Genomic DNA, 22,251 nt, shown 5'->3' on the forward strand with positions numbered 1-22,251 from the left:
CGAATTGGTAATAGTACTTACCCTGTTATATTTTTTAATGTTTTCAGTGAAATAATTCCTGAAAAGTGCTGAGTCCAGTGCCTGGCACATGTATAGTAAAGTTCCCATGAATATTAGCTTTTAAAACAAACAAACAAACAAACAAAAAATGGCCAAATTTTAGAAACATTGCTTACATATCCCCACCTTAAAGAATCACAATGTACATTAAACCCAAAAGTTCTGAGAAATCCTGTATAAGCCAATCTGTTACACTTTGTTGAGCTCAACATTTCCTAAACTTCTTAGGTTGCTTGTATGTATGTATGTATTTAATGTTAATTACAATCTTGGGGAACTAGTGTTTTGTGGAATATACTTTAAGAAACTTGACATTATGCCAGTTTTATTTCAAATATATTAACAAACCATAAGCAGCATTAACTAAGTGACTGTTAGTGCCAGTCTGTTAGGTGCTAGAATGCACAAGCATGTGACAGTATAATAATCAAGCTGATAGTAAATAAATAATGTTTTTATAAGAATAAGTGCAGTAATGCACATGGTCATATGTTAAATGTAGAAGTTATATCGAAGGGAAAGTATTAAATTGTGTTTGTGTAAGGGTGGGGAGGGTAATCGTAGGGGTAGGATTTGGTCAGGAAAAAGCTGGACGAAAGCAGCGTCTGAATAGAATTTAAAGAATAAATAGGAATTCACCAAGTAAAATGAGTGGGAATGGACTGAGATCCTAGTCAGTGGTTAGCCTGTGTACAGAGTCACGTAGCCCTGCAGCAACATGATGGGCTTTGACATTGTAATGGCTGAAGAGGTAGGAAGAGATGAGATTAGTAATCTAGTTCTTGTGAAACTAGTAAGGAACTTAGCTTTTGTCCTACAGCTAATGGAGAGTCATTGAAGTGTTTTAAACTGGAGAGTAACTTAGTCAGATTTAGCTTTAAGCAAGTAAAAAGCCAGTACCTTCATTTTTTCTTTCTCCGTCTTCTGTCCCCAGTGCTATTTGATCTCTTTTGCCTTATTACTCCCACCCCCCCCCTTAAGTGGAACCCAGGCTGGTAAGCTTCAATGTTAGAGGGCCGGGGCCTTTGAAACTTTTTCTCACTGAAAGGTAGTATTAAAGGACCTCTTGAAACCCTTCTTTCTGATGGTTTACACTGCCCCCATGTAACCTCTGCTCCTTCAGCCAAGGCCTTTCCCTCCTTCTGCTGAAGTGACTGAAAGATCCTAGTTACTAGAGGTCTTGCTGTAATTATTTTTTGCCAATAGCAAAGACACTAATGGTAGAACTATCTATCTGTGTCTGTACGTCTTTTTCTCCGAGAGGTGGGGAAGAGTATACTTTCCCATAGCACTATGGCAATGGGAGTTATATTCAGAATTGAACATGGAATTACTTTTTCCGTAGATACAGTATAAAGAACATCTAGGCTTTTTTTTTTTTTAAACAACTTTGTTGTTGGTGTTGTTAGGTGCTGTCAAGTCAGTTCGGATTCATAGCGACCCTGTGTGCTATAGAAGGAAACACTGCCTGTTCCCATGCCACCCTCACAATTCTTGCTATGTTCGAGCCCATTGTTGCAGCTACCTTGTCAATCCATCTTGTCGAAGATCTTCCTCTTTTTCGCTGACCCTCTACTTTACCAAACATGATGTCCTTCTCCAGGGACTGGTCCCTCCTGTTAACATGTCCAAAGTACATGAGACGAAGTCTCACCATCCTTGCTTCTAAGGAGCATTCTGGCTGTATTTCTTCCATGATAGACTTGTTCGTTCTTTTAACAGTCCATGCTATATTCAGTATTCTTTGCCATCACCATAATCGAAAGGCATCAATTCTTCCTTAGTCTTCTTTATTCATTGTCCAGCTTTCACATGCACATGAAGCAATTGAAAATATCATGGATTGGGTTAGGTGCATCTTAGTCCTCAAGGTGACATTGCTTTTCAGCACTCTAAAGAGATCTTTTGTAGCAGATTGGCCCAGTGTAATATGTTGTTTGATTTCCTGACTGCTGCTTCCGTGGGCATTGACTGTGGATCCAAGTAAAATGAAATCCTTGACAACATCAATCTTTTCTCCATTTATCATGATGTTGCTTATTGGTCCAGTTGTGAGGATTTTTTTTTTTTAATTCAGGTGTAATCCATACTGAAAGCTGTAGTCTTTGATCTCATAAATAAGTGCTTCATCTCTTCTTCACTTTCAGCAAGCAAGATTGTGTCATCTGCATATCGAAGGTTGTTAATGAATCTTCCACCAATCCTGATGCCACAGTCTTCTTCATATATAGCCCACATTCTTGGATTATTTGCTCAGCAAATATTTTTTTTGAGATATAATAATAACTTTATTGACACATAATTTTTATACCATGCACTTGACTTATTTAAAGTGTGGAACTCAGTGTTTTAGCATATTCACAGAATTATGCAACCTTCACTACAATCAATTTTAGAACATTTTCCTCACTCCAAAAAGAGACCTCATACCCACTAGCAGTCATGCCTTATTTTTCCACAAACCTTCCCAGCCCTCGGTAGCCACTAATCTACTTTACATCTTTCCATCTCTATAGATTTGCCTATTCTGGACATTTCTTATAAATGGAATCATAAAATATGACATCTTTTGTAACTGACTTCTTTCATTTAGCTGAATGTTTTCAAGGTTCATCTATGTTGTAGCATGTACCTCATTCTTGTTTTTTGCTGAATAATGATTTACCATATGGCTCTACCACATTTTATTTATCCCTTCATCAGTTGATGGACATTTGGGTTGTATGCCTCTTAAAGAAGTTGAGAGTATAAAGGAGAGCAAGTGTATGTTTATTGATTTTGCTGTATTAGTCTTATTTACCATTTCTTGTTCTTTTCATTTGTTCCTGTGGATTACAGTTACCATCTAGTGTCATTTCTCTAATACAGCTTTGCTGTTAATCTTATTGTATTGTATTGAGTCATTTTTCTCTGGCTGCTTTCGAGATTTTTCTCTGTGTGTTTGGGCGTGAATCTTTTTGCATTTATCCTACTTGGAGTTTGTTAAGTGTCTTCAATGTGTAGATTAAGTTTGTCATCAGATTTGGCAAGTTTTGGTACTCCCATTACACATACAGTGGTGCCCCACATTTCTTTAAGGCTCTGTTCATTTTTCACCATTCGTTTTTCTCTTTGTTCTTTAGATTGTCTAATCTTTATTGAGCTGTCTTCAGTTTTGACTGTTCTTTCTTCTGCCAGCTCAGATCTACTGTTGAGTGCTTCTAGTGAATTTTTCATTTATGTTATTGTACTTTTCAAGTCTAGAAATCCATGTGGTTATTTTTTATAATTTTTGTCTTTTTATTGGTATTCTCTATTTGATGATACTTTGTTATCATACTTCTTTAAGCATGATTTCCTTTAATTCTTTGAACATATTTATAATAGCTGCTTTGAAGTCTTTGTTAAATCCAACATATGGGCTCTTCAAATGCAATATCTCTTGCCTTTGTTTGTTTAGGTGTTACCCTTTCATGTTTCTCTGCATGTCTCATAACTTTTTGTTGAAAACTGGATGTTTTAATGAAGATATTGTAGCAATCTGGGTACTGATTCTGCTCCCTCCTGGGACTTATTGTTAGCTTGTTTATTTGGTTAGTGACATGGCTGGACTATTTCAGTGAAGTCTATTTCCCCCACAGTGTGCAGGATCTGAGGTTGCTTCTCAGAGGGTACACTTTGGGCATGTGAATTGTCACTCTGAGGTGATAGTGATTTTTGCAGGGCTGTCTTTGATTGTCTTTTTCCTTGGTATCTCTGTTATGCTGTCTGCCTCTGTGGATATAGTACTCAGTTTTTAGACTCCACTAATTGCTGACTATACCATGTGGGGCAGTTCTTCTCTGTCCTGTAGGGTCACTACGAGTTGGAATCAACTCAATGGCAATGGCTTAAATGCTGACTGATTGCTGTATTGTTTTCAGAAGTACCCTGGATACTAATTGCTCCACAGTCTGATCCAATTAAAGCCTGCTGTCTTACATAGGTAGTCCTTGAGGCAAGTCTGTGAGTCTTTTTCTGACCCCCTGGAGAGCTCTTCTCAGCTGTCTCCTTCTTTGGTTCTCTCTGTTAAACTTCTGTATGGTCTCGAGTTTAGCTTGTTGCTCTCATGGCACGACTAGCATCCTCTTGATTACTTGCTGCCAAAATCTCCCTTAGACTTGAACTTTGCAACACTCTGTTCCAAATTAATTTCTTTGGGAGACCTTCAGAGATCTCTGTTCTTAATGCCTGTCTTTCCCCTGGGCAAAACTTCTGTGCCACTTCCCAAGAGATGGGGATGGGGAAAGTGGGAGAGTGGCTTACTCTTGGTGTGACACGCTTGCTTTAAGAGTGGGACACTGGACAGAGATGATAGCCTCTAGTTTTCTTAGATTACTTCTCTTGGCCTGGAACCTCTGCCCTATGAGTGAAATGAGGCAAGGCAATTAGGGCCCCAGTATTCTCAGCTTGCTGTGTATGGGGCAGAACTTCACTCTGCAAGTAGGGGTAAAGTGGAAGAAGGGAGCCCCAGACTTCGTAGCTCCTCTTGCCTAGAATAGATCTTCTGCAGCCTGAATCTGGGGGTGATGGGAAATGCTGGAAGCCTGTCCGTCCCAGGGAGATACCTAACCTTAGGCTGGGAACTGTGGAGAGAGAAAGCCCTGTGTCTCAACTTCACCCGCCTGGAGTAGAGTTTCATTATGCTGAACTGGAGGGGAGGATGGAAGAAAGTTTGACTTGAACTCCACAGACTGTCACAGTTTTTACTGAAATTTAGCAGTTTTTCTTGAAAAAATGTTTATTTGCTGTATGCCCTTAGGATAATTTCCAGAGACTTTAAATAGTTTTTTTTAAATCTAATTTTCACTAATTATGATTGTTTCACAGGAAGTGATTCATGAGGCTCCTCACTCTGCCATTGTGGAAGTTATTATCTGGAACAATGAAGTTTTATAGCACTTTTTAGTTGTGTTATATTAGTGAGACTATTAGTTAAATAGACATTTGTGGCCTGATCTGGAATTCTAACCAGATTTATTATAACTGGAATCAATTACAAATGTGCCTGAGTTCCAAAAAACTGAGTAACAAATGAAAATATGGAACCCACTCCTTTTGTAATTAGCTATTACAGTTATAGACATAAAGTATCTTAAATTAGAAACATCTACTTTAACTTTGTTTTAAAATGCTGTGTATATTTTGTTTTTAAAATTAATACTTCTTAAAATGAGGTGAATAAAGAGTGATAATATTGCTTTGATTTCTAAATTATGAAAAAATTTTTTGCATCATGATTTTTTTTTCTATTGTAAAAGCACATACAACAACATTTTGCCATTTTAACCATTGTTTATTTTTTTATATTTAATTTTATTTTTGGTGAAAATGTACATAGCAAAACCCACTTCCATATCAGTTTTTAGACACAGTAATCAGTGACATTGGTTACATTCTTCACATTGTGTCAACATTCTCGTTATTTCTCTTCTAATTGCTTCACTTCCATTTACTTAATCTTGCCTACCCCACCCCCTCATCCTTCTCATCTATGCTTTAAAATAGCTGTTAAACCTTTGTTCTTACATAGATTTTTTTTTTTTTTAAAGAAATGCAGTACTCAGGGTGATAACCTTTTACCTCTTGTTCTAAACTGTTACTTAGTTTAAAGGTGACTTCAGGGGATAATTTCAGTTCAAGGTTTGAAAAGCAACTGAGGACCATAGTCTTGGGGACTCCTTCTACCTCAGTAGGTCCAGTAAGTCTGTATTCTTTAAGAATTTGAAGTTCTTTTCCACATTTTTCCTCCCTTTTTATCAGGATTCATCTATTGTGTTCCTGATCAGAATGTTCAGTAGCGGTAGCCAGGCACCATCTAGTTCTTCTGGTCTCAGTGTAGACAGTCCTGTAGTCCAATACCTTCTCTGATTCTTGGATTTCCTTCTTTTTCTTTTGTTTCAGACACTAAAGACCAGTAGTTGCATATTAGATGGCTGCTCATAAGCTTTTAAGACCCCAGACACTACTCAGCATACATGAGAGATAGAGCATAAACTTTAAGATTATACGAATTGACCGGGTTGCCCCATGAGACCACGGTCTTAAACTCCCAAACCAAGAGACATAAATCCATGTGGTGATTATGTCTAATTCATATCAGCATCTGTAGTGCCCCCCGCTTTTGGGGGGATGATGTTGTTACAAAACCATACATGACCCAGTGTTTGGCCATTTATCCCTTTTCCCCACGTACAGCTTATTGACATCAGTTACATCAGTCATGCTATGCAAATTTCACCCATATTTGGTGCTGTCTTTCCTGTTTCTATGGAAACACGGGTGGTGTAGTGGTTAAGAGCTGTGGCTGCTAACCAAAAGGTCAGCAGTTCAAATCGACCAGGTGCTCCTTGGAAACTGTATGGGGCAGTTCTACCCTGTCCTATAGGGTTGCTGTGAGTCGGAATCAACTCAACAGCAACAGGTTTGGTTTATTTTTCCCATTTTTATATATAAAAATTGAATACTAGCTAGGTATGGGTTTTTACTATCTAGGAATGTTTTCTTTCCTTCCCTACCCCCCATCCCTGTTAACCACTAATGAACATTAATTTCTGTATATTTACCTATTCATGTCATTTCATGAAAATGAGAGCATACTATACATATATATGTGTGTGTGTGTATGTATATATATATATATATTTTGTGATACATTTCATCCAGCAGAATATCCTCTAGTTTCATCCACATTGTAAAGTGTTTTGGAACTCATTTTTCTTTATTGCTGAATAGTGTTCCATTGTATGTACGGACCATCATTCATCCATTAATGGGCACTGAGGTTGTTTTCATCTTTTAGCTATTGTGAATAGTGCTGCAATGAACATAGGTATGTATATGTCTGTTTGTGTCATTTCTATTAAATCCCTAGGGTTTTTACCTATGAGTGGAATTGCCGGGTCATACAACAGCTCTACCTCTAATTTTTTGAGGAACTGCCGGACTGTTTTCCACAATGGCTGTACTATTTTACATTCCCACCAGTAACAGATGAGTGTTCCAGTTTCTCCACATCCTCTGCAGTGCTTGTTAGTCTCCGTTGTTTTTTTTTTTTTTTTTTAATCTTAGCCACCATAGTGGGAGTAAAATGGTTTTGATTTGCATTTCTCTGATGGCTAATGATATTGAGTATCTTTTTCTATATCTGTTGGCCATTTGAGTATCCTCTTTGGTGAAATGTCTGTTTCATGTCCTTTGCCCAGTTTTTGATTGTGTTGTTTGTCTTTTGATTTTTAATTGTAGGTGTTTTCTTTATATTTTAGGTATTAGAACCTTAACGGTCATTTCATTCCTGAAGATTTTTTTCCGAGTCTGTAGGTTGTCTCTACACTTTGGATAAGGTCTTTTTGATTAACTAAGTATTTAACTTTTATGAGGTCCCAGTTATCTATTTTGGTTTCTGTTGTTATACATTCATTGTTGTGTTTGATAATCTATCATTGAAAAAAAAAAATGAGATCCCAAAGCTTTGCTCCTGTATTTTCTTTGAAGAACTTTGTGGTTTTAGCTTTAATAATTAGGCCCTCAAACCATTTTGAATTAGTTTTTGTGTATGGTGGGAACTGTGGATCTTATTTTATTTTTCTGCATGTGGAAATCCAGTTTTTCCAGCACCATTTGTTGAAAAGTCGATTCCTTCCCCCATTGAATGTATATGGCTCCCTTGTAAAAAAAATCAAGTGACCATAGATGTTTGAATTTATTTCTGGGTTTTCAGCTCTTTTCCATATGTCTATGTGTCTGTCATTAAACCGGTACTGTGCTGTTTTGATTACTGTAGCTGTGTAATATGTTTTGAAGTCAGGAAGTGTGAGGCCTCCTCCTTTGTTGTTGTTCTTCAGAATTGCTTTGGATATTTGTCTCTTGTATTTCCATATAAAATTGAGATTAATTTTCTGTAAAGAGTACTGTAGCAATTTTGATCAGGATTGTTGTATCTGCAGATCACTTTGATATTATTTAAGTCTTCCAGTCCATGAGCATGGAACATCTTTCCATCCATTGGACTTTAGTCTCTTTCAGTAGTGTTTTATAATTTTCATTGTGTAAGTCTTTCATATTCCTAGCTAAATTTATTCCTATATATTTTATTCTTTTAGATATTATTGTAAATGGAGTTGTTTTCTTAGTCTCCTTTTCAGAAATTATGAAAAAATTTAAAAGTTTAAAAAAAACTCTAATGTTAATATAATTATTTCTTCTTTTCCAGGACATGTGAACTTATATATTTGACACAACCCAGCAGTTCGTAAGTGGTTCAGTGCACGTTATTTTCCATTTTCGTATATGTAAATGTGAAATAGAATACACAGGTTTTTCTGGAGTAATCTCAAGCACGTTGATAATATCAAGATTAGTTTGATTGATTATTGCATGCTACTTAATAAGGTAATAGATTTAAGCCCTATGTAGGTTGTTTATCTTCTCACAAAGGAAATAGTGTGCAATGAATGCCTTGACTACAAAGAGGGACTATAAAAGTTGAAGGTGATTTAGTGCAACATATACCAACTCTGGGAAAAATGCATATTTATTGATTAAATGTTTATTGTGGTTCTATTAAAGATACTTTATTAAGAATCTGTATAATTTTTGTGTAAGAATAAGTATGAAGATCAACATTGAAGTTTTTCAGTTTTTTAAAAAATGTAGAATGCATGTCTTAACAGTATATTCATGAAAGAGCTCTAGTATTCTTCTTTGGAAACAGAATGAGTTGTAAATGAGATTTTCTGCCTCACTGAAGTGGTAGTAGTGAAGGTGATATAAAGGGAAATATATACTATTAATTAGTTTTTATGAATCTGTTAATTCCAACAAGTAAATATCTATGGAAAATATTTTTTATCAAGGTGATGTGTTAAATTGGCAAACTAGAATCACTCTTACCTTCATTTTTCTGCTTAGAGTGTTGATTTGAATTAGAAAGCAAAGAGCATAAAAGTATTAAGGTAATTGGAAATCAAGCTCATTATTGTATACTGTTTGCGTATTTCTAGATTAGAATTGAGATGCTCAATATTACTTTCATAAAATGTATATTACTTTTGTGGGCTTGAATACAGTATCTTGGGTAGAAACACTACACCAATTGAAACAAATTGAATTTGGGTGTAAAATGTGCATTTAAGATGGTCTATATATATTTTTTAATATATTTATATATTTTTTTATATTGTATAATTAACTCAGGTACGTAATTGAAAGTAACAAACAAAAAACAACCAAAAGGTATAGCTGTAAAATTTTCTGTCAGTGTTAAATTTTTCTTTTTCTTTCTTATTTATTTATTTATTTATTTATTTATTTATTTATTTATTTATTTATTTATTTATTTATTTATTTATTTATTTATTTTTCTTTTCTATTTGTCTACTAGGATATCTTCTGAAATAAATTCTGTGTTGGTGCTAAAGCTTTCTTGGATCACGTTTTTACTAGCTAAAGGTAAAGTAATTGTGTTATATGTTGTATCAAATGTAGTAATTAATTAATAGTTCTTTTGGACTAAAGCCCAAAACTTTTTATTCAATTTAATGTACATGTATTTTTCCCTCCAATTCTCTTATTAACTGCTGGTAAATTCTTGTAATTCTGGTACTGGGAGCAACCTTGGAAATAATCTCATTTTGTTTCTGTTTCTACTATCTATTCATCTTTTCTTTCTTCCTTCATTTCTCAATTTTTAAAATAATAATATTACTTTTTATGAAAGTGACATATGCGTATGATAAATAATTCAAACAATACAACAAAGAACAAAGAAAGATATAAAAACTTACCCAGAATTCATCCAGAAATAATCGTTATTAAAATTACGTGTTTGTCATTCCAGATATATTTCTATGCATACGTTATACTAAAAAGGTGGATGGATTAGGTGTATTCACAGAAATAATTTTATAAAAATAAGATCATACCATAATAAACCAAACCAAACCCTTTGCTGTTGAGTCAATTCTGACTAACAGTGAACCTCTAGGACAGAGTAGAACTGCCCCATATGGTTTCCAAGGAGTGGCTGGTAGGTTCGAACTGCCATCCTTTTGATTAGCAGCCGAATGCTTAACCACTGCACCACCAGAGCTCACATAATACTACCTTTAAAATTCAAAAAAAAAATTTTTTTTTGATTTGAATTTTACAGAAGAAAAGAAACAAGAGAAATGGAAGCAGTTGCTTAAATTTAGATGTGCTTTGTCTCATTAAGAAGTATTATTTCCTAAAATATTTCTCTAAGATTATGAAAAAAGATAATGAAAAGATTAAGAAGTTAGAATCTTTGTTTTGACTTAAAACAATATATATTAATCTGCTTTGAAGAAAGAAAATATCAGTACTCTATACTTCGTGCCCTCTTCCCTCCCCCCATTCAGATTTGTTCATTTTATTCTTATATTATCCAAGATTATAATATTTACATTCTGTTCTGTAATTGTAATTATTACACTTATTTCGTCTGGATTCTAATCATTGTCTCTTTGTTATCACATCTCCATTTCTGAGTTCCTTATTTTGATTCTTCTCTAAGCTGGCTGGGTTTTACCATCAAGTTTTTCAAAAAAGGCTCTTTGATGTCGGATTCCCTATGTTTGGCATGTTCAAGAACCACGTCTGTAGGTTTTATACTTGAAGAAAACTTGGCTATGTATCCTACTCTTGGTTAAACACTTTGTCACATCCTATTCGTGGTCATGTTTTGTTTCCCTTAGGATACTTTTTTTCTGGCTTTGAACATTGCTGTTGAGAAATCTGAGGCTACCTTAATCCCCGCCCCCACTCCCTTCCTGAATACCTGAAGAATTCTTTTTTTTAATTTGAAGTTCAGTACTTTAGCCGGGATACGTCTTGATTTTTATCATTCTGTATCAGTTTTTCTTAAAACGCCAAAAAACAAACAAAAAACCTATTTTCATCGAGTTGATTCCGACTAATAGTGACCCTATAGGACGGAATAGAACTGCCCCATGCTGTTTCCAAGGAGAGGTTGGTGGATTTGAACTGCCAACGTTTTGGCTAGCAGCCAAGCTCTTAAACGCAGCGCCACCGGGACTCTAATCTTAAAACGCGGTATCCCTTTTAAATCTAAGGGTTCTGCTCTTCATTTCAGAAACTCTAAGGAATCCCTGGTGGCGCAATACTTAAACCTGGCTGCTAACTGTAACGTCGGTGGTTTGAACCCACCAGCCTTTCTGAGGGAGAAAAGACCTGGATTACTCCCATAAAGATTGTTGTTGTTGTGTGCCTTGGAGTTGATTCTGACTCGTAGTGATCCTATAGGACCGCGTAGAACTGCCCCACAGCATTTCCAAAGCTATAATCTTTACGGAAGCAGACTGCCACATCTTTCTCCAGCAGAATGGCTGACGGGTTGGAACCGCAGACCTTTGAATTAGCAGTCCAGTGTTTAACCATTGTGCCACCAGGGCTCCGTCCGTAAAGATTGCAGCTAGGAAACCAAATGGGGCAGTCCTACTCTGTCACATAGTGTCACTGTGATTCAGAACTGACTCCACAGCACACAACAACTTTCTGTTCTATTAGGTTATTCCGTTGTGTTTCAGGAGCATCAGCTACCTTATGGTGAATTGTTTTTGTCTTACATATCATCTTCTCACATATTATTGTAATCCTTCGTGTTTTTCTTATGTATTAACTATTCCTATCATAAGCCTTTCTTTTATTTGAGCCAAATCATTTTTCGTAATGGTGTTATATTGGTGCTCAGTGTCTTCTTAGCTCTTTTGGCTCTTTGTTTTTATTTAATTTGTGTGCTTTAAGTTCTTGTTAGTACAAGGACTCACAGGGCACTTTATTCTGTTAGATTCTGAATGGGGGGAGAGGAGAGGTGGCAGGAAGTGTAAGAGTACTAATACTCTCTTTCTTCAAAGCAGATTAATATATATTACTTTAAAGTTAAACAAGGTAAAGATTTCAACCTCTTAATTGTTTCATAATCTTTTTTTCATAACCTTAGAGAAATATTTTAGGAAATATTTAGATTCTTTTTCTGATTATTTTCCTCTTTTTTGTTGTGATTCTTTTTTTAAATTTTCTGTAATATGTTTGCATAAATGCTGTACTTCTTTCTCCACATTGCCGGGACTCTTTGTGGGCAACCCTGATCTGACATCTGTTTTCTCCACTGTAGTGTGAGTGAATCCCCCTTCACTCACTTTCTATTTAAGCTGTATTTAAATCTGTGTTTAATTTGTGTTCCCTAAAGAGCTACCATATGAGTGTAGGCTTCTAGTAAGAGAGGAAACCCTGCGGCATAATGGTTAAGTGCTACGGCTGCTAACCAAAAGTTCAGCAGCTTGTATCCACCAGCCACTCCTTGGAAACTCTATGGGGCAGTTCTCCTTTGTCCTGTAGGCTAGCTATGACAGCAGTGGGTATGGGTCTAGTAAGAGGGTGGGAGAAAGAGAAGGATTCGTCTGGAGCAATGTAAACTTTCGTTGCTGTGAGATTTTTGTTAGAATGGGCTCTGAAACAGAACACTTCCAGTGGCAGTTATATGCTATTCCGTAACAAAACTGTGTTGGAATTCAAATTGTTCCCCAATTCAGCATGGTATACTGACGTCTCTGTCAGAAAGTTGGCTCTAATCATTTACTTCCCACATTTTACTTTTCTCTCATTAGCCATTTCTACTTCCTCTAAGTCAGAAGAGGAAAAAGATGAGGACACTCTCTGAGTCGGTGTTTCTCAAATTCACTATTGGTACTAGTATTTAACCAGTGCATTTTTTTCTCTTTCATTTTATTAGGTATTGGAGGAGGGAGATTCTTTGACCTGATTTCACTCCAATATTTTTACCTAGAAATCCTTGATATCATTCTTTACCTCTGTGGTACTTTTTAATAGCTTACTTTTGAGTATATTGCAAAAGTATTTTTGCACCACACCCATGAATCTAGAAAATCTACCTTATAAAGGTTTACCTGTTTTCTACCTAGTTTCTACGCCTTCAGTATTTGTTGGGATTATTGTTGGTTTAGCAGTCAGATACCTGGAAGATAGTGAGTCAAATTAAACTTCCCTTTTTAAAAAATAATATGTAACAGACAATAAGCAAATATGTAATAATTTTTTTTTTACCTTTGATTATGTTTGGTGTGTTTTGTGTAGCCACATACTTTGTTTTCTCATGTATCTGTTACGTACATTTATTTCCTTACCCCTAAATGTATATTTATATATTACCTTTGAGCATTTTTTACTAATTACTTTGTAGACCTTATAGTTACATGCTAATTTTTTTTTTATTTTTAAATGACTTTGATTATTGTAATCCTGGGTGGGGGAAGGGTTAAAATTGAAAATATATGCGGCTTCATAAATAAATAGAATTAAATATTAAATATAGTCCAAAATTGTTTCTTTTCTGAAATAGTAAATTCTATAGCTCTTTCCAAAATTGGAAGTAAGTTAAAAAAATAATAATAAATCGTTCACCCTTAAAAACTTGAGTTGGCAAAAGTTGTGTGATAGATATACTTGCAACAACGAGGAGAAGAAAAGGTAGCTGCTGAGGATAATCACATACCTCAAGGGAAACACCTCATGGGATTTGGTTCCTTGGTTTGGAGGTTTAGGGTCATGGTTTCATGGTGCATCCCAGTTAATTGGCCTAATAACGTGTTTAGCACTTCTGTTCTACCTCCTACTTTGTTGCATAGTGCATGGAATCTTAAAAGCTTTCAACCAGCCATCCAAGGCAAAACAATTATTCTCTATTTGCCTGGAGGAACAGACAAAGAAGGAGAATCAGCAATAGGAGGAGGAAATGGAATATTTGGCTAATTGCCTCCATGAACAACTGCCTCCTTTACTGTGAGACTACCAGTACTGAACATTTTAATCAAAGATTCTATAGAAGAATCCTGATCAAAAGAGGGAAGATACAGAACAGAAATTCAAATTCTCATGGACTCCAGATGTTCTGAAGGCACGGAGGCTGGACAAATCCCCAAAATGATTGCCCTGAGATAATCTTTAAACCTTAAACCAAAAATATCCCCTGTGGGGGCCAATATGGCAGAATAGTCAGATGCTTCCAGTGGTCGCTCTTACAACAAAGACCCAAAAGAACAGGTGGACCAATTATACATATGACAAGCTAGGAGACCTAAATATCAAAGGCAAAGTTAAGAAATTGGACTGAGCAGTAGGGGGAAGGAGAGATGGTTCAGAAGTGGCAAGGAATTGCCGGACCCGACTCAGCAGGAACCAGTGCCACTCAGGCTAAATCCCCTGGCGCAGCTATGGTGGGGCTGGTGGTAGTGTCTGAAGTGCGTTTTCCACAGCGAGAAAGAGTGAGCAGCACAGGGTCTACTTGCGCCTCTGGAATCAGCAAAGAACAGCACTCTTGGCAAAAGATATGTACATGTGTCTAACTTACCCTGTGGATCAAAAAGCACCCCTTGTGAAAGAGCTCTCTCCCATTTATCTGATCCCTCCTCTCCCTGCCCTAGCCCCTGAGCCAGCTTCAGTGGCATTCGATTTCCTGGGGCTCAGATAGATCCTGCTGTGCATGCTGAGCCATTCTCCCGGCCTTGGAGAAGGAACAAATTAACAAATGGAGAAAAACTAATCTGCTGGCTCGCCTAGGCTGGGAACTCAGGGCTGAAGCGGCTCCTCTCCAGGCACAAACAGTCTGTGGACTTTTAATGCCTTTCACCCCTGCATGGACCTATATGGGCCCACTTCAGCAGCTTGAGGCTCTTGTTGGCACAGTGCAATGGTGTATGTGCCTGAGGTCTGACTTCAACTGTTTCAGCTGTGTGATGCAGAAATGGGTTTTTTATATTTGATACCATTCTGCCTATTAAGCAGGGTCCTCACCTTCCCACACCAGGGGCCTAAGGACTGGTGGCTCCACCCATGCCACCAAGCCACCCAACACATTGGTCCAAGGATAAGTGGTGTCTCCCAGTCCTTGCAGACAAAAGTATTGGGTGCCCATGGTCTGGCTACAGAGCCCTCCCAACTCTGCAGTCTAGGGAACAGGGACACACTATCCTCACAGACACTCGGGACGGTTGCCAGCCACCTGCCTTGCTCAAAGCATGATCCCGTGCTATAACCAGATACCTGTGCCTACACCAATCACCCTTGCTCCCCTAAGACTGTAGGTGAGAATCTGCACTATGCACTTGGCGAATGACTACTTGGACACCTGAGCTGAATCCATACAAGAAAGTGAATGGACTCCTAGGCTCATATACTTGGTAACATCTCTAGCCATCTGGTGACAGGATGTTAGAGCTTCAAAGGCACCAATAATTGAGCAACCTTACTCGAAGAGCCTATTTGGGCATATCAAAACAAAGCACAGCAAGAACCTAGGACATAGTAAGGAAACATAAAATAAATTAATACAAAAACTTATAGATGGCTTGGAAACCCTGGTGGCATAGTGGTTAAGTGCTACGGCTGCTAAACAAAAGGTCAGCAGTTTGAATACACCAGGCGCTCCTTGGAAACTCTGTGGGGCAGCTCTGCTCTGTCCTGTAGGATCGCTATGAGTCAGAGTCGACTCGACGGCAATGGGTTTATAGATGGCTTGCAGACAACACTCAGTATCAAATCACCTAAAGAAGCAGACCAAGCTCTCAAAACACAGAATCAAGGAATCTTCCAGACAAAGAGATGTTCGTGGAAATACCACAGGTAGAGTACAAAAGATTAATATATAGAACTCTTCAAGAGCTCAGAAAGGAGATGAGGCAAAACACAGAACAAGCCAAAGAACACACAGATAAAGCAGTCAAGGAAATTAAGAAGGTTACTCAAGAGCATAATGACAAATTTAATACGCTGCAAGAATCCATAGAGAGATAACAATCAGAAATTCAGGAGATTAACAATAAAATACAGAATTAGAGAATAGAAAGTCAGAGGAGCAGAATTGAGGAAATAGAAGTCAGAATTGGTGATACTGAAGGTAAAACACTTGACACCAATATATCTGAAGAAAAATCAGATAAAGAATTAAAAAAAATGAAGGAACCCTAAGAATCATATGGGACTCTTGTCAAGAGAAATAACTACAAGTGATTGGAGTACCAGAACAGGGAGGGAGAACAGAAAATACAGGGAGAATTGTTGAAGATTTGTTGGAAGAAAACTTCCTCTATATCATGAAAGACAAAAAGATATCTATCCAAGAGCTCATTGAACACCATACAAGGTAGATCCCAAAAGAAAGTCATGAAGACATATTGTAATCAAACTTGCCAAAACCAAAGAAAAAGAGAGAATTTTAAGAAAAGCTAGGGATAAGTGAAAAGTCACCTACAAAGGAGATTCAATAAGAATAAGCTTGGACTACTCAGCAGAAACCCTGCAGGCAAGAAGGCAATGGGATAACATATATAAGGCCTTAAACGAAAAAAGTTGCCAGCTAAGAATCATATATCTAGCAAAACTGTCTCTCAAATATGAAGACAAAATTAGGACATTTCCAGATAAACAGAAGTTTAGGGAATTTCTAAAAACCAAACCAGAACTACAAAAAATACTAAAGGGAGTCCTCTGGATAGAAGATCAATAACATCAGGTAACAACCCAAGACTAGAACACAGTACAGAGCAGCCAGATACCAACCTACATCAGGAAATCACAAAAATAATCAAGAAAAGAAGCACTCAAAACAGGGAAATAGTGATGTCATTATGTAAAAATGACAACAAAAAAATCAATAAAGACGGACTATATAGTCATAGGTGTTTCATGTGGAGAGGAAGTCAAGGTGATATAAAGAGCTAAAAGTTTGGTTTAAACTTAGAAAAAAAGGGGTAAATATTAATCACAAAGGAGACTAACAATCCTACACATCAAAGTAAAATACAAGAAAAACATAGACTCAGCAAAAACAAAATCAGCAACAATGAAAAAGAGGAAAAGACAATATATAAAGAAAAACTACTCAACACAGAAAAGTAAATGGAAAAAAGAAACTCAGCAACACACAAAAACAAACATCAAAATGACAGCACTAAACTCATACTTATCCATAACTATGCTGAATGCACCAAATGCACCAACAGAGAGACAGAGAGTGGCAGAATGGGTTAAAACACACAATCTGTTTTTATGTTGCCTACAGGAGACACACCTTAGACTTAAAGACACAAACAAAGTAGAATTCAAAGGATGGAAAAATATATATCAAGCAAACAATTAATAAAGAGCAGAGAGGCAGAGCCAAGATGGCAGAATAGACAAACGCTTCCGGCGAGCCCTCTTTACAACAAACACCCAAAAAAAAACAAGTGAAACGAGTATATTTGTGACAAGCTGGGAGCCCTGAGCATCAAAGGCAAGCTTAGACAATGAACTGAGGGGCGGGGGAGGAAGAGACCGTTCAGAAGTAGAGAAGAGTTACTGGACCTGAACGCGGGGAACCCTCAGGCACCGTTCCCAGAGCGGCGGTGGCGGCGGGCTGGTACTAGCGTTGGGCCGCAGTTTCCTCAGGGAGAAGCAGCCAGCCGCACAGCCTACTCACACCTCCAGAACCTGAGAACGGCGCTCTCAGCAAAAGCTAAATACTTGCGTATATTTTACCATGCCCCCACCCCCAAGCCGGAATCAGCGGCTGGATCCCTGGGCCTGAAGTCAGCCCTGTTGAGCACCTACAGCCATCCTCTCAGCCTTGGGGAAAGAAAAAATTTGCAACTGGGGGGAAAAGATAATTCGCTAGCTCCATTAACCAGGGGAGCTCAGGAGGGAACCAGCTCTTTTCGAGGCATAAACCATCTGTGAACCTTGAGCACCTTTCCCTTCTGCGTGGACCTGCGTGGGCCCATTCTGGAAGAATAGGCCCTTGTTGGCAAACTCCAACCAGTTCAGCTGTGTGGTGGAGAGGTGGGTGTTTGATGTTTGGCATTGCTTTGCCTATTAAACAAGGTCCTCACCTACCCACATCAGGGACCTAAGGACTGGTAGCTCTATTCAGGCCACCCAGCCACCCACGACAGGGGTCCAAAGATAACTAGTACCTCCCAGTCCTTACAACCAAAAACTTCGGGTGTCCATGGTCTGTCTGCAGAACCCACCCACCTGCACGCTCTAGGAAACAGGGACATGTTTTCCTCACAGACACTCGGGGGTCGGTTCTGAGCCCCCTGCCTTGTTTAGAGTGTGACCGCTGCTGCAATGAGATACCGGTATATACGCCAATCACCCCTGTCCCTCTAAGACTGTAGAACAGAGCCTGTAACATACCCTTGATGATCAGCTACCTGGAAACCGGAGCTGAATTCATACAAGAAAACTGAATGGACTCCTAGACTGATATACCTGATAACAGCTCTAGCCAGCTGGGGACAGGGCATCAGAGCTCCAAAGGCGAAAATAATCAAGCTAGCTCACTCAAGCAACCCATAGGGTATACCAAAACAAAACAAAGCAAGCAGCTACGACACAGTAAGCAAGCATAAACTAATACAATAACTTCTAGATGGCTTGGAGACAACAGTCAGTATGAAGTCACATAAAGAAACAGACCATGATCATCTCAACAGGCTCTCAAAACAAGGAATCCAGGGTTCTTCTAAATGAAAGTGCATTCCTGGAATTACAGATGCAGAATACAAAAGTTTAAGATACAGAACCCTTCAAGACATCAGGAAGGAAATGAGGCAGTACACAGAACAAGCCAAGGAACACACAGATAAAACAATGGAAGAAATTAGAAAGATTATTCAGGAAATAATGAAAAGTTTAATAAGCTGGAAAAATCAGTAGACAGCAATCAGAAATTCAGAAGAGTGACAATAAAATTACAGAATTAGACAACTCCATATAAAGTCAGAGGAGCAGAATTGAGCAAGTAGATGCTAGAATTTCTGAACTCGAAGGTAAATCACTTGGCACTAATATATTTGAAGAAAAATCAGATAAAAGAATTAAAAAAAATGTAGAAACCTTAAGAATCATGTGGGACTCTGTCAAGAGAAATAACCTACGAGTGATTGGAGTACCAGAACAGGAAGGGATAACAGAAAATACAGAGAGAATTCTTTCAGATTTTTTGGCAGAAAACTTCCCTGATACTGTGAAAGATGAGACGATATGTATCCAACCAAGATGCTCATCGAACTCCACATAAGGTAGACCTTAAAAGAAAGTCACCAAAACATATTATAATCAAACTTGCCAAAACCAAAGCTAGAGAGGATTATCACAGCAGCAAGGGATAAACGAAAAGTCACCTACAAAGGAGATTGAATAAGAATAAGCTTGGACTACTGGGCAGAAAACATGCAGGCAAGAAGACAGTGAGATGACATATTTAAAAAATTGAAGGAAAAAAATTGCCTGCCAACTATTATATATCCAGCAAAACTGTCTCTTAAATATGAAGGTGAAAGTAAGACATTACCAGATAAACCCAAGTTTAGGGAATTTGTAAAAACCAAATCAAAACTACAAAAAATACTAAAGGGAGTTCTTTGGTTAGAAAAATCAATAGTGTTCCAAGACTAGAACACTGGGCAGAGCAACCAGAAGTTAACCCAAACAGGGAAATCCAAAAAAACAAAAGCAAGATTATATAAAAAAAAAAAAAGCTCAAAACAGGGTAACAGCGATGTTATTATATAAAAGACAACATTAAAATAATAAAGAGGAACTAAGAAATGTAATCATACACCTTCCATATGGAGAGGAAGATATGGTGGTACAAAGAAATAAAAGTTAGTTTTAAACTTAGAAAAATAGGGGTAAAAAATAAGGTAACCACAAAGGAGACAAACTATCCTACTCATCAAAATAAAATACAAGGGAAAAATACAGACTCAGCAGAAACAAAATCAACAACAACAAATATGAGGAAAGGACAATATACAAAGAAATTCTACTCAGCACATAAAATTAAGCGGGAAAAGGAAAACTGTCAACAACACACAAAAAAAGACATCAAAATGATAGCACTAAATTCATACCTATCCATAATTACCCTGAATGTAAATGGACTAAATGCCCCAATAAAGAGACAGAGAGTGGCTGAATGGATTTAAAAAGAAGATCCATCTATATGCTGCCTACAAGATACACACCTTATACTTAGAGAAACAAACAAAAACTCAAAGGATGGAAAAAAATATATCAAGCAAACCACAATCAAAAAAGAACAGGAGTGGCAGTATTAATTTCTAACAAAATGGCTTTAAAGTTAAATCCATCATAAAGGATAAGGAAGAATACTATGTAATGATTAAAGGGACAGTACACCAAGAAGATATAACCATATTAAATATTTATGCACCCAGTAACAGGGCTGCAAAATATATAAAACAAACTTTATCAGCATTGAAAAGTGAGATAGACAGCTCCACAATAATAGTAGGAGACTTCAACATACCACTTTCAGTGAAGGACAGGACATCCAGAAAGAAGCTCAATAAAGACACAGAAGATCTAAACGCCACAGTCAACCAACTTGACCTCGTAGACATATGCAGAACACTCCACCCAACAGCAGCCAAGTATACTTTCTTTTCTAGTGCACATGGAACATTCTCTAGAATAGACCACATATTAGGTCATAAAGCAAGCCTTAGCAGAATCCAAAACATTGAAATATTACAAAGCATCTTCTCTGACCATAAGGCCATGAAAGTGGAAATTGGTAACAGGAAAAGCAGGGAAAAGAAATCAAACACTTGGAAACTGAACAATAACCTGCTCAAAAAGACTGGATTATAGAAGACATTAAGGATAGAATAAGGAAATTCAGAGAAGCCAATGAGAATGAAAACACTTCCTATCAGAACCTTTGGGACACAGCAAAATTGGTGCTCAGAGGCCAATTTGTATCAATAAATGCACACATCCAAAAAGAAGAAAAGGCCAACATCGAAGAATTATCCCTACAACTTGAACAGATAGAAAAAGAGCAACAAAAGAAACCCACAGGCACCAGAAGAAAACAAATAATAAAAATTAGAGCTGAAATAAATGAAATAGAAAACAGAAAAACAATTGAAAGAATTAACAAGACCAAAATCTGTTTTTTTTGAAAAAATCGACAAAATTGATAAACCACTGGCCAAACTGACAAAAGAAAAATAGGAGAGGAAGCAAATAAGAGGGGCAATATTACAACAGACAAAACTGAAATTAAAAGAATCATATCAGATTACTATGAAAAACTGTACTCCAACAAATTTGAATACCTAGAAGCAATGGATGGATTCCTAGAAACACACTACCTACCTAAACTAACACAAACAGAGGTAGAACAAACTAAATAGACCCATAACAAAAGAAGAGATTGAAAAGGTAATCAAAAAACTCCCAACAAAAAAAGCCCTGGTCTGGACCGCTTCACTGCAGAGTTCTACCAAACTTTCAGAGAATAGTTAACACTGCTACTACTAAAGGTATTTCAGAGCATGGAAAAGGATGGAATACTACCAAACTCATTCTATGAAGCCGCCATATCCCTGATACCAAAACCAGAGACCTATATCCCTCATGAACGTAGATGCAAATAAAAATCCTTCGCAAAATTCTAGCCAATAGAATTCAACAATGTATCAAAAAAAAATAATTCACTGTGACTAAGTGGGATTCATACCAGGTACGCAGGGATGGTTCAACATTAGAAAAACTATTAATGTAATCCACTACATAAATAAAACAAAAGACAAGAATCACATGATTTTATCAACTGATACAGAAAAGGCATTTGACAAAGTTCAACACTCATTCATGATAAAAAATACTCAGCAAAATAGGAATGGAAGGAAAATTCCTCCACATAATAAAGGGCATTTATACAAAGCCAACACCCAACATCACCTTAAACGGAGAGAGCCTGAAAGCATTCGCATTGGGATTGGGAAGCAAACAAGGATGCCTTGTATCACCGCTCTTATTCAACATTGTGTTGGAGGTCCTAGCCAGAGCAGTTTAGCTAAATAAAGAAATAAAGGCATCCAGACTTGCAAGGAAGAAGTAAAAGTATTTCTATTTGCAGATGACATGATCTTATACACAGAAAACCCTAAGGAATCCTCCAGAAAACTACTGAAACTAATAGAGGAGTTCAGCAGACTATCGGGATACAAGTTAAATGTACAAAAATCAGTTGGATTCCTCTATATCAACAAAAAGAACATCGAAGACGAAATCACCAAATCAATGCCATTTACAGTA

At 37.3% G+C, this 22,251-nt stretch overlaps 1 protein-coding gene across 5 annotated transcripts in view; it reads left to right on the plus strand.

Moving 5' to 3' along the window:
* The window catches only part of RB1 (RB transcriptional corepressor 1), a 209,059-nt gene that overhangs the window by 42,469 nt on the left and 144,339 nt on the right, over positions 1 to 22,251 (plus strand). For all 5 annotated transcript variants that reach the window (XM_064270131.1, XM_010592619.3, XM_064270128.1 and 2 more), the window contains exons 5-6: positions 8,291 to 8,329; positions 9,461 to 9,528. In XM_064270131.1, coding sequence (XP_064126201.1) covers positions 8,291 to 8,329; positions 9,461 to 9,528 — 107 coding nt within the window. The remainder of the gene's footprint in view (positions 1 to 8,290; positions 8,330 to 9,460; positions 9,529 to 22,251) is intronic.

Source organism: Loxodonta africana, chromosome 17 (assembly GCF_030014295.1).
Source record: "Loxodonta africana isolate mLoxAfr1 chromosome 17, mLoxAfr1.hap2, whole genome shotgun sequence".
In the NCBI taxonomy this organism is placed as follows: domain Eukaryota; kingdom Metazoa; phylum Chordata; class Mammalia; order Proboscidea; family Elephantidae; genus Loxodonta; species Loxodonta africana.